The 13,308-nt window shown below is 47.2% G+C and overlaps 1 protein-coding gene across 1 annotated transcript in view; it reads left to right on the top strand.

Moving 5' to 3' along the window:
• The first annotated feature begins 463 nt into the window (after nucleotides 1-463).
• The window catches only part of Arhgap25 (Rho GTPase activating protein 25), an 80,788-nt gene continuing 67,943 nt past the window's right edge, over nucleotides 464-13,308 (top strand). Inside the window, exon 1 of the mRNA XM_005364816.3 lies at nucleotides 464-758. Coding sequence (XP_005364873.1) covers nucleotides 698-758 — 61 coding nt within the window. The 5' untranslated portion in view covers nucleotides 464-697. The remainder of the gene's footprint in view (nucleotides 759-13,308) is intronic.

The raw sequence follows: 13,308 nt of genomic DNA, 5'->3' as shown, positions 1-13,308 counted from the left end.
TCCCAAGCAGGTGAGAGCTATGCAGGCCTCACACAGCAGGGATTTTAAGGAATTTTAAAGCTTTCTGCCTGGCTGCCTGCGTACTCTTAGGCACTAAAAGTTTGAGGCAAGAGCACAGGAGTCGAGGCACGTGCTGAGAGCCTTGGGATTCTCTCTCTCTTTTTAAATTAAAACCACACAGCCTTATGTCACAAACACGCTCTAGCTTTACAAGAATTTCTAAATGTCTTCCGAGGAAAGTGTGCTCATAACGCCACAACGCTGAAGCCACCCACTTCCTCAAAATTGCAAGGAAGCAGACAGTTAAAAAAAAAAAAAGCAGAGGCTGTTGTTTATCACAACTTTGCTTCAGTAAGGCCTGAGATTCTTCCGCGCAGCGCCCTGCTTCCCACAGGGCAAAGCGTCAACTGGGATATTTCTGGTAAAACTCAACGCAAAGCAAGATGCCAGCCCTGGGGGACTGTCCGTGGGGTTAGAGGAGCTTGGGTGCCATCCCCAAGTGACAGATGGATGGACCTTCCGTCTGAGAGAAAGGAAGAGACACGTGGGCAGATCAGCCTGGCACGTAAGAGTGCCTGCGAAGCAATCACTAGGCAGAGCAGGCAGACGAACCGAAGGGAAGATCAGAAAAGCCAGAAGGGCACGGACTGTGACACACTGGCCACTTGACCAGCCACTCACCCAAATCGGAAGCAAGATGTCCCTGAAGTTGCCAAGGAACTGGGATTTCAACTTGAAAGCGGAGGCTGCGAAAATAGGTAAGGTCCAGGTCTTTTCCTGAGGGGGTCTTATGCTTGAACGCTCACTATTTGCATGCCGGGCTGTGGGAGCTCAAGACAGTATGAGCAACAACAATGAGCTGGGTGGAAATTTGCATCCAGGTAGATGTGTTGTCTGAAGTTTCAGCATGCTCTCCTGCCCAGAGGTGGGGTCCACGGATCAAGGGAACTTTGGTGGTCTTAGGCTGTGCCTTGTATACAAAGTTGAGATTTTATTGATATCTCTGACTTGGGAAGTCGTCTGTCAACTGAATGCCTTCAGTAAGAGCACGGAGATTGCAGTATTTAGTGATTCATCTGTGAGTGAGTTTAGGTGAGTGTCACATTTGTGAGCCCAGGGGTCAGCGAGGGGCTGCCTGCCGGAAGGAGGAGACAGGCAAGAGCATGGAGACTTTTGAAGAAAGAGAACAGCGTTGTAGAGGAAGAGAATGTGAGCGAGCTCAGGAGAGGTGAAAAAGACAGACATGGAACATTCTGAGGTGTTCTGGCTCTCAGCTCATCCCGTTTGCCTCTAATGACGACAATGACACATTGGCTCAAATCTATTGTTGGTTATTATATAGGTGTCTTTTTGTTTGTTTGTGTTTTAAGACAGGGTCTTGTTATGTAGTTCTAGCTGGCCTAAAACTTGCTATAGAAACTCCTATTCATAGAGACCTATCTGCTTTGCTTCAGTGCTGGGATCATTGACATGGCTTGCATATATCGTGTTTCTTTTCCTATTAGATTTTATTTTTAAATTGGTCACAGTCAGATGAAACAATTGGGCTGAAAGTGGTCGACTAGGTTACACACACACCATCTACACAGTGAGAGAACTCTATTGTAGACATTGGTGTTAAGGTGCTTGCCGCAGCTTGGAAGGATTTTGCTTGGAGGAAAGTTTAGGCTGATGGTTCGTGGTAGTTGGTGTGTTAAATGGGCCACTGGAAGCTCACAAATGGGAAGCAGGTCAGAAAAAGGGCTTTGAGATTAAACTGAAAGTAAGCCGAGGAGTCATTCATCTTGGTGAGCGGAAGACCGCATTAGCAAACAAAGCTGGGACTGTGCTGGGCTCAGTCCAGAGATGAGGAGCAGGCAAGCGGTCTCTGCCCTGTCCACACAGACATCCGTGTCTGATGTTCACCCTAAGCTATTCACATCCAGTTTGAAGGTAAACATAAGATTCTCAAGCCTGGGGTTAGGTGGAGAGGGATTTTAGATTTCTACCACTGATGGGCTCAGGAGGGGACCCTGGGATCCTGCACTCTTGTGAGCATCCAACTGGTGAGCTTCAGCTTCCAGGGCTAAGTGCACAGGTTCGAGTCACTGTACACACAGTACGGGGGCACAGGTTAGGGTCACTGTGCAGGCAGCACGGGGCACAGGTTAGGATCACTGTGCACACAGCACGGGGCACAGGTTAGGGTCACTGTGCAAGCAGCACAGGGCGCAGGTTAGGGACACTGTGCACTCAGCACTGAACCTAGTGCCTGCACCAGCTGGGCAGGGTTTGTTGACTGAGTGAAATCTGATTATCAGAAGGCCATATTATTCAGTGTTACTCAATAACTTATAATAATAAGTACCTAATGTTGAGAAGAGTCTTTGTCGTTATCCATGTCATCTACATGTTTGTCACGATGTGGCAGAGTGTTATACGAACTGGCTTCCATTTCATAAGTAGCCCCCTCTGAGGAGAAAGAGCTTGATTCAGTTGTGAGATCTTCAGTCCTATCTCCCATGACCAGATACAGCGGTAGGGATCCATTTGTCCATATGTCCGAGAAGCCACCTCCATAGGAAAGGCTGTGTAATTAGGAGTCTCACAGGGAAGTCAGGGGCTGTGGTTTTCTGTCCTGGGTAGTATGGTGGAGGGGGATCGGGGCTTCTCTGCCTGGCCACTGTTGATATTTGTGCCTGGGTAATTCTTATTACCAGGGCTTTCCTGCACACTGTAAGACAGTGAGCAGCATCCCTGGCCTCTACCACCACGCACCACAGCAACCAAAAATGTCTCCAGACATTGCCAAGTGTCTCCTGGGGAGACGAGGCTGTAATATTTTCCCTGGACCACTGTACTGAAGGGTTACGGTTATAAGGTCATGGGCATTGGAGCCCATACATCACATAGTTCAGTTTTAGGAAGCTTTTGTTAAGATGTGACTTGAAGAGAAAGCTTAAGAGTTCCAGGAATGGCTCTTGATGGGAAAATGTAAGACCCAACCACCGTGGAGCCCAGCAAGGAGCTGCTTTTCCTTTCGGTTCCTCAACTCTTGAGTGCTGAACTAGGGCAGAGGGAACACCAACATCTCTGAGACTGGGGAGGATTCAGCAGCTATGATTTTTTTCTCAGAAAATGGAGGGTACCCTTAGAGTAAGTAACAGAACTGCCAGGAGATCCCCACCATGGCCTGGGTGCTCCTGGGGCAGAGATGAGAGAACATGAACGAGGCCACCTTACTCTGACCCATCAATCCTAAAGAGGAACCGGAGTTAGAACTAGAGGGTAAAGCGGTGATCAGGACTCGAGGTGGGACCAGGAGCACATCTTTCTTCTGAGATGTGGCATTGTCCACCACTTTAGTCTAGCCATTTGGACTATGACAGCCTGCCACTGTCATGCTCACATCTGGTTTTCTAACATGTACACGTTTGTACTCCCTCCCTTCTGGCTCGCTGTGTGTGCCGTGTGTGTATGTGCACACAGAGGTGAGAGATCAATCTCAGCCATCATTCCTCTCACCGGCCTGAAGTTCACGCAGGCTCGGCTGACAGGTAGCGAGCCCCACAGATGTGCCTGTCTCTGCTTCTCCAGGGCTGGGATTGCAAACACGAAGCACAGATGGATACATAGATACACAGAAGTGAGCAGATAAAGACATCTCTGAATTACTGGACAATAGGTAGACAATGCAAATAGTAATACTTGACCTTATGAAAATATATAATCTCACTCTTCAGAGGGTGCAAGTAAGAAGCACCGTGGCAATTCATTCTCATCTACTAAATCAAACAAACAAGAAAACCAGTTAATTCCAAGTGTTGTCCATGACATGGTGCAGAGAGGAATTGAGCCCTTGCGGAGAAGCGCTTGGCATAGCTCGCCTGAGCTGATGATCCACAGCTCGCCCCATGTCGTCTTTCTCCCCTGAGATGACATCCTAGAGAAACCCTGTGCATGTCAGCAGATTAATGTGCAGGAGAAATCTGTGTGTTCGTCAGCAAGGGAGTGGTTTAATGCTCGGTAGCATCTTTAGGAGATGGAGCATGGCACAAGAGCAAATAATTGTGGTTATGCACAAGTGACACTGACCAGCAGTGACTTATTTTGGAGTTCCCAGAAGAGAGAGAAATGCGCTCATATCCAGTTTTAAAAGTACATAGGCTTATAGCAAAACTATAAAGGGCAACAGAACTGCATGGCGTAAAATTCAGGGTTATTGCTCTTTTGGGAAAAAAAGGATGGAAACCAGATGTATGAGGTGTGAAGGTCCTAGCTCAGCAATCTGCACACGCGTGGTTCTATGTCAAATGAACAATACCACCACCTCTTCCAGATATATGGCAAACTATCAAAGACAGGCAAGGTTTGTGAGCAGTGGTTAACTATGGGAAAAGGCTTCACCAGTGAGAAGCACTCGCACACGAATGTGTTATTACCCCAAGACTTAGACTAATTGCTTAAATTAAATGTCGTGTACGAGGAACAAGTGTTACTGTGTCATTAAAAACGCCCCTTCCCAAGTGCTTGACCAAACAAGTTGGCCAAGGTCTTCACACAACACAATGATCCTTTAGCAAAGGGCTCCAAAGCTCTACGTTGGCTGTAGAGGCTCCCCTGGGCTAGGACCTGCCCTTGCTCCCCCACACATCTCCCAGAAGTCCCAGGGAACAAGTATTTCTTGAGCGAGCGCCATCATTCTACAGCTGCCGGGTCAGCCTGCTGGAGTTCACCTGGATGAGATGCTACTGCTCCCCAGTAAGGCATACTGGCGCCTCACGGTCCAAAGCCACCTGAGACAGACATGTTTGTGGGTTCAGTTTTAGAGATCTTTTTCCACTTGTCAAATGTAACAGATGCCGATCCAGACAAGCCTGCCTCTCGATCACCGAGGTCTGTTTTCTGTGGCTCACACCACTGTGTTCCCTGTGCTGAAAATTACCACACAGGCAGCAGAGTCCTGGCTAGAAACACACCTTCCTTCACTGTCACCAAGGGGGGTACTCAGTCCAGGCCCACATCTGTCTTTCTGCAGAGGTTACATCATTGTCCCTTGTCCCTAGGCTATTGTCAACTTACTTCTAAGTTGTTAATGTTAAGTGGGGGACAGAGCCTTTCAGTTAGTTGGGTAATGAAGGCTGAATGTCCCCTCTGGGTCTCCTGCAGTGGTTGCTGGGAGAGAATGGACTTTAGAGGTACAGGGAAGAAACACCTGTTTTCTACCTACTCACACACTGAGTGTTACCTGCAGACACTTGACAGTCTACACTTCCTGCTAGATTAGGAGCTGAGTGGCAAGGTAGGTGACTCAGAATCCAAGTCTCTTCAATGGGTCTAGGTTGAGATGGCTCTGGCCTGGGCATGACAGCCTTCAGTAGCTCACAGGAGTTCTGCACAGCATGTCTGTCTCACACAGTGCTGTTCACAAAGCATCATCAGAGTCCCGTGGGAGAAAGCCATGGGGATGCTATGCAGCAGCAGTGGGAGGATTCGAGGATCTGATGGGAAGGATAAGTTGGTGACAACAGTAACTGGAGGCTGCATTTTCATTTCCTGGCTGCCCAGTCCCCACTAATCACACAGAAACTTTTATTAATTACAAACTGTTTGGCCCAGTATTCACTTTAGTTTTTTTGCCTAGCTCTATTCTGTCCTACCACAGGCCAAAGCAGCTTCTTTATTAACCAATGATAATAAAACATATTTACAACATACAGAGAGGAATCCCACATCAATATTTGCCTATGGTCAAGCCAATGGCATAATTTCTTGATTGGTGATATGGGAGGACACAGCTCATTGTAGATACTAACATCCTTGGTCTGATAGCTCTGAGTGCTATAAGGATGCAGGCTGAGAAAACCATGAATGGCCACCTCGTAATCCAGTTATCCATGGACTCGGTTAACAACAGTTCCTGCTTCCAGATTCCTTCCCTGACTTCCCTGAAAGATTGATTACAAGTTGTAATCTGAAATAAATCATTTCCTTCCCCCCCCCCAAAAAAAAAACTGTTTGGCCTATTAGCTCAGACTTATTATTAAGTAGCTCTTACAACTTAACTCATTTCTATCATTCTATATTTTACCACTAGACTTGTGGCTTGTTACCTCACATCTTGCTTCTCCAGCAGCTTCTTGCATCTCTTTCAATTCTGCCTTCTTTCTCTCTTTATCTCTGCTTGGATTTCCCACCTAGCTATATTCTATCCTGCCCTAGGCCAAAACAGCTTCCTTATTAACCAATGCTAATAAGATATATTCACAGCGTGCAGAGGGGCATCCCACATCAGAATCCCACAACTGTCCTTTTACACACAGGATGGCTTGTAAAAGAAAAACTTTGCATGAATTAACACCATTTGGGGTTACCTAGGTAACATGAGCTATGACATGGGACGGCGCAAAAGACCCCAGCTGTGGCCATAGCAACAGAGCCCGAATGACCCCCAGGGGAAACTGAGAAATCATGGACACCACAGTAAGGGTCAGGCCATTTAATTTGGTCCCATCACAGAGGACAGCAGCGAAGTCTTGCAGAAGCCCAGGAAGAACTGAGATAAGAAAGCCACAAGAGAAAAGAGACTTCGCCTGCCCCACTCTCCTCATCCTGCTTTGTTCTTTGAAGAAAAGACTCTCACAGGATTAGCAGCCAGATCTAGGCAGCTACCCTATGTCTTAGGACCCCACGGGTAAGTAGAGGCAGACAGGGAACAATTGCAAGATCGTGCTGAGAATAGCTGCATGGGTCACAGGGGACGTCACTGAGCCAGAAATCTTCTGCCACCATCTTCTTCTTTATAAGATACTGACCATTATTTCTTAAACTTTCTCTGATTATGAACTTTTTTAGCCCAGGGAGTTTTCATACAATTCCGGGTACATAGGTATTTTAAATTGGTATACAATTAGTATTTATTGGTATTGATTCTTAAACAAAATTCCAATAAGTCTATGGCATACATATAATTTTAGCACTTATTGAAAATGAGAGCACGTTTACAAACTAGTGAGATTTATTCATTCATTTCTTGCACAGGGAATTCAGTCTTGGCTGAATATTTGATTGCAGAACACAGAGGATCTTCAAGGGTTTTCAGAGCTGTTTTAATACTTTAGTTTTATAACTCAATGCTGAGAATACTACTTTGCATAAATATATAATATAAAATGGCTTGGGGCTGGGAAGATGGCTAAGTGGTTAACCAAACTGTCTGCTCTTGCAGAGGACCCAAGTTTTCTTCCCAGCACCCACAGAGCAATTTACAACCATCTGTAACTCCAGTTCCAGGAGACCAGGTGCCTCTTCTGGCCTCTGCAGCTACCACCCATGCATGTGGTACACATGCATACATGCAGGCAGACACTCATACACACAACATAAGAAAAACAAATCTTTATAAAAATAAAAACGAGATGGCAAAAGTATGTTTAGGGCCATTTCAGAAATTGCTAGAAATTCTGCCCAATTATAAACCAAAATTCATGAAATGATTTCTTTTCAATGAACTCAAGTAAGGAACTCAAACAAGTTTTATTTTTATTTTATTTTATTTATTTATTTATCTTTTGATTTTTGAGACAGGGTTTCTCCATAGCTTTTGGTTCCTGTCCTGGAACTAGCTCTTGTAGACCAGAGCTGGCCTCGAACTCACAGACATCCGCCTGCCTCTGCCTCCCGAGTGCTGGGATTAAAGGCGTGCGCCACCACCGCCCGGCTCAAACAAGTTTTAAAACCAAGCATTACAATACAATCTAATCCAAAACATATTAATTCGATGCATCTTACATGCTGAAGAAGGACAGTAGGAGAGTGGTTTATAATTGAAGCATTTTGCTACTACACATTTTTTTTTGTACGTCTTGTAAAATCCCTGCCATAATTCCGTGATAATTTCAAGTCTGAGTCAGATGTACCGGCAGTGCGTGCTGGTTCTGTGCTATGCAGGCTCGGTGCAAAGGGTGCGTGCTCCGTGTTCAGAACCAAGACCACAGTGCATCCTGGGATATAGCGTAGGTGAACGCCGTCGCAAGCACCTCGCATTCATCGTTTGAGTTTGAGTTAACTTTGATGCCATTGCATATCCAGAAGGTTTTTTACTGTTGCCATATTTTCCACAGCCCCCACATCAGTTACATGAACCTCCACGGGGCTACAACCCATAGATTAAGAAGCTCTGAGTATAGGGTTTGTATTCTTCAGTGAGTCTCAGACTTCCCTTCAGGCCTATGTTAATTTTACTGTGTGGTGTCTCGTGCATGTTTTATATCCTTCCTCTTCAAGAAAGGAACCAAACTGGAAGGGCTTCTGATCTAACCCCGGTACCCACCCCTTCCTCTTGCACTTCCCAAGCGTATCACACTGCAGACTTCAGCTGACTTCTTCACTGGCTCGCTCACCCTCTTTCTGCTCTGGGCTTTATCACCCAGCCCGCTGGAAAGTTAGTTTATCTCTGGAAAGAATATATAATGGTCCTTTCAAACAATTTCAACAGAGAAGTTGACTCTTTTGAGATGGTATCTGTGGATGCTTCTGAGCTCGCGTGATATAACTCAGTCCTGCCAACTAATTGATCGATTTTATCAAAGAGTTTGTTCTTCACTCTGTGGACCTACTAGTGAAGGTGCGCCTCCTGCTGCCTGGAAGAGTTGGCATGGGCATGAGATTGGCATAGGGTTGGACTGTCTGTTGATGATTGATAGACAGGAAGGAGGCCAACATTGCCTTGGATGATGCTGCCAGTTGATGGCAGACCTAGGGCACATGGCTTAAATTCTGCAATAAGATTCCTAACACCTATGTGTTATGAGAAAGGAATGAAGTCTTTTCCTGTACATCGCATACGTGACGTGCTCAGCAAACATCGTGTCCTTTGTTTATAGACAACCTCATCTTTAAGCTTGGATCAAACTAGCAGCTGTGCTTGGGCTCCTGGCAGAAGAAAGCCCACTGAGTGCGCTCTGGGCTATGCTCTCGGGCTTTAGTTTTACTACAAAACTTGGTGCAAGTTTTCCGGTTTGGCAGTAAGAACTGCCAAGGGCCAGCAGCTCTGAGATATCACCCCACGTGAGAAAGCTTTCTGAGTCTCCTTCTGATAAGCCATCCATCGGGACCTACTATGTTCCCCTTTCATCTCGGCTTCCAGGAAACTGAGTCACGCCAACTTCTACCCACGCATTAGCATACTCGCCTTGCTGGGCCTCAGGGAGAATTTAGGTGTTCTTTGAGAATGATTGTCCATGAGAACATGAAGGTCCCACAGTAACTTTCTCTGACGACAGCATATAAGAATACGCAATGTATCGGTTCCCCTGCTCGTGTGTCCTGTGGGCAGAGTTCATATTTTTCAGCAGCAACTTTTCGATCTGAACATTGCGATCTGTCTCAGAGGGGCTTGAAGAGCACTTTCGCGATGAGGACCGTTCCTTCCAGTTTTGAGTGAGAGCACAGCTCCGTGCACACTCCTTCTCTCTTTAGAGGTTCACGGAGCAGCGGCATCTTTGGTACTTTCGGGCCAGTGACTTCATTCATTCACCTGCTTGTTTATCCACTCACACCAATCTGTTCATTTCTCCAGACAGGCGCTCTCCAGAGGGTGTCCTTGCCTCTCTCTGGGTGTCTCCTGTGTGGGAAGCACGTCTTCCCCACCCCCCGCCCCGCCCACCTTACTAAAGAAAGTCTTCCCTAACCTCGAGCCCGTCACAGTCTACAGAAACTGAGTACATTGTGTCCGCAGGATTGGCTGGCTTTGACGAGCCCAAGAGTGCCCAGCCAGATCTTGTTTCTAGATGAGTCCAGGTGCCTCCAGGCTGCCTCCCCCTGAGTGTCCCGGGCTCCTCTGAAACCCACATTTCAGGGCTGTTTCCCCTCCTCCCCCCACCCCTGGCACTGAGCTCACTCTGAGCGTTCCAAGCTCTTCCTTCTATCAGCTCTCAGTTTCCCTTGGACTCAGGGTGGGGTGGGGCCCGCCAAGGCCACACACACTATTGGGGGTAAAAATGGAACCGGGGAAAGTATTTTTAAGCTGGAATCTTTCTTCTTTCTAGGATCTGAAAGTCCTCCAGAGACTTTGCTCGGCCTATCTGAGGCTGTTTCTCTAGCTTTTAGGCAGCCTTCCCTTCTGCTCACACGCTGGCAGTCACATCTGTCGCAGTGTTGTCAGGCTCTTCCCGGAATCACACACAATCCCAACCCTTATGTATCCTAAGTTTGTCATTCTGGGTTTGGGTATCCGTCCAACTCTGCCCCTCCATCCCCGTTGCCATGGCTACCACCCTCCCCCTGGGAAGCCTAATCAAATTGCCCAGGTGGGATCAGTTCTCCATTTTGGTCATTTTTTCTTTATCCTGGCTGATGTCTATTATTGGGTGTCTGTTACGTGCTGGACATCACACTCAGCTCAGGACTCTCAGAGATAAAGGAGATTCTGACGCTTTCTAGAGATGGCTGCCATGAAAGAGTGGTTTCCGGTCATGGCAGGGATGCTGCGCATGTGAGCTTATGGCGGGTGTGACTGCACACACAAGATCTGGTCAGCCACAGTTCCAGCTTGGGCTGGGGAGGGACTCGTGAGGTCCCACGCCTGCCTGAGGAGCTGTTGACAGCTGATGGCTGCAGAGGGAAGGAGAGCCTGTGTCCCCACGCACCAGTAGACAGTCTGGAAGCGCTAAGTGTACTCAGTGGGTTTAAAAAAGAAAGTACTAAATCTGGGAAGTGAAAGTGGTGTTAGAGCGTATGGGGAGGGAGGGAGGGGGCGGGGTGGACTTGGTCAGAACATACGACATTTCTCAAAGAATTCATTTTGCTTAAAATACTCCCGCAGTGCCTTTTATCTGAGGGAAGAGGCCCACCCCACCAGAAAGATCAGATATACCATAGTGACAATCACATGAAGTGACAACATTTAAAGAGCCAACACAGTTTGTTCTGTAAGGCCCTTATGTTGATGCCTATCATTCAAGCCTAGGTGGACCTGAGAAACCTTCCACTCCCAGACTGCATTCCCACGTACAGCCAGCAGAGGACGCCCACAGACAATGTTCTGTGGTTCCATTGCTACAGAGAGACTTCATCGATTTTCCTTCCATATACTTCCCCAGAAAGCCTTGGATTTAACCAGTTCTCTGAACAGCATACAGATCCCCCATGCTTCATCCTTCTATGACCCGAAATGCCTAGCAGTACTGAATGGAAAAAGTAACCACCCGCCTTCTCAAGGAAAAACTAGCCGTCCAGATTAAAGGATTTCTTTAATGAGAGGAAAAAGATCTTGATTTGGGAAGCCATTCCTAGTGCAGAGGTGGGGTTGGGATCAGATTTGAGGACAGAGTCCTTGAAGACACACACACGTGGATCGGATTAGAAGCTCAGCCCATTGCCACCCCTGACTCTGGACATTCTACATCAGTGTCTGCAGGGGAGTCACTCTGCTGCTTTGTAGGCTATTAGGCAAAGTCTCCTGTAACAAGGACAGGCCACTCACTGTACACTGTGCCATCTCTGACTTCACCTAAGTGCCCCCCACATGATGTATACTTAGTTACCTCATCTACCCATTCTCTGACATCACCCCCTGCCACTCTGAACATCCTATAGTTCAGTAACCACTGGGCAGTCTGGTTCTACTTCAGGCTTATGCCGATCACCCTAAGTAGGCGATTAAAGAGTCACTGAGAGCCTGACTGATTATCTGTGCTATGATTGCAAAATATCTGTGACTAGTAATGCTAAAGTTGAGATTTGTGCCTCACAGCACTGGGTGCCGGGAATCCCAATGCCAAAGTTGTTGTTGGTGAAAAGCTATTGCATATAGATAGCACTACCATTGGCGTGATGGGAGGTGGGTAAAGAGAGGTCACACACTGTGACTTCAGAGGGCGGAGGAACAGAAGAGCGTAAACCTGCTTCCTTAAAACATTTTGTAAGCCGGGTGGTGGTGGCGCACACTTTTAATCCCACCACTCGGGAGGCAGAGACAGGCGGATCTCAAAAACATTTTGTAAGGGTCTTGGGTCAGTCAGCTGTTTGCCAAAGAGTCGAAATGTCCAAGAAGGTTCTTGAAGGGAAAACAAAAACTTATTTCACCCCCGGTTCTGAAGATCTCTGTCCACTGTTGTCTAGTCTTATCTCTTTGGTGTGAAGGGAAAACAAAAACTTATTTCACCCCCGGTTCTGAAGATCTCTGTCCACTGTTGTCTAGTCTTATCTCTTTGGTGTGAAGGGAAAACAAAAACTTATTTCACCCCCGGTTCTGAAGATCTCTGTCCACTGTTGTCTAGTCTTATCTCTTTGGTGTGAAGGGAAAACAAAAACTTATTTCACCCCCGGTTCTGAAGATCTCTGTCCACGGTTGTCTAGTCTTATCTCTTTGGTGTGAAGTGAGATCAAACACCAGGGAAGACTGATAGCTGAGCAAAAATGGTCACGTCATGGTGGGCAGGAAGCAGGAGGGGGATGGGGCAGGGACTATGGACAAGATGTGCCCTCCAGAGGGGCGCCCTGCATCCTCCACCCAGATCCAGCTCCCCAGAGCCCACGTGGCTTTCCAGAGTCAGTGGATGGATCCACTGTACAGTCAGCAGACCTTAAGACCCAGAACTACTCAATAGCACCACCAGCTACAGACCAAGCCTCCGACACAGCGTCCTCAGGGCACAGCTCAAATCCATGCTGTCCTCAAGGGCAGCGCTCTCCTTGCTCAACAGCTTGCTAAGGCACAGCTACTTTGGGAGTTGAGTTTCAATATGAATTTGGAAGGGGCATTCATCACACAGACCATGGAATCTATCAACCAAGGTTACTTTTCTTTGCCCCAAACTCTTGCTGCTGAAGGTGATTAGCAACCTGATTGGAATAAGGGCCCCTGGGATGAGATGAGCCAGACACAGCTGTGGGTGTGTCCATGAGGGAGTTTCTAGAATCCACTAGAATCTAGTTTGCCCTAGGAACCCAGAAGGACTTTAAAAGGAGGAGAACGAGAGAGAGCTCTGTGGCAGCTACTTTCTCTCTCGGCTCCCTAACCACCATGGGTTCCCTTGCTGCCCCACAATAGCTAACACTCTGAAACTGAGAACCAGAGAAAATTGTCCAGTTTTCCTCTTAGGTATTTATCATGCTTTTTCCTTCTTCGGGTCTTAACAATTCCTCGTACTCTGTCTCAGACTTTTATATTTCAAAATGAAAAATGTGGCAGCGAAGTGAGAATTGCCCCCCTCTCCTAACACAAAGAGATTTCACCTGTCCCTACTTTTACCTTCAGTCTCCCTCCTCCCACTCTCAGCAGTCTCCCTCCTCCCACTCTCAGCAGTCTCCCTCCTCCCACTCTCA

The sequence above is a fragment of the Microtus ochrogaster genome, unplaced genomic scaffold (assembly GCF_000317375.1).
Source record: "Microtus ochrogaster isolate Prairie Vole_2 unplaced genomic scaffold, MicOch1.0 UNK1, whole genome shotgun sequence".
Lineage (NCBI taxonomy): Eukaryota > Metazoa > Chordata > Mammalia > Rodentia > Cricetidae > Microtus > Microtus ochrogaster.
Note: the sequence above shows the minus strand (reverse complement) of the source record. Positions and strands in the feature narration are given on the sequence as shown.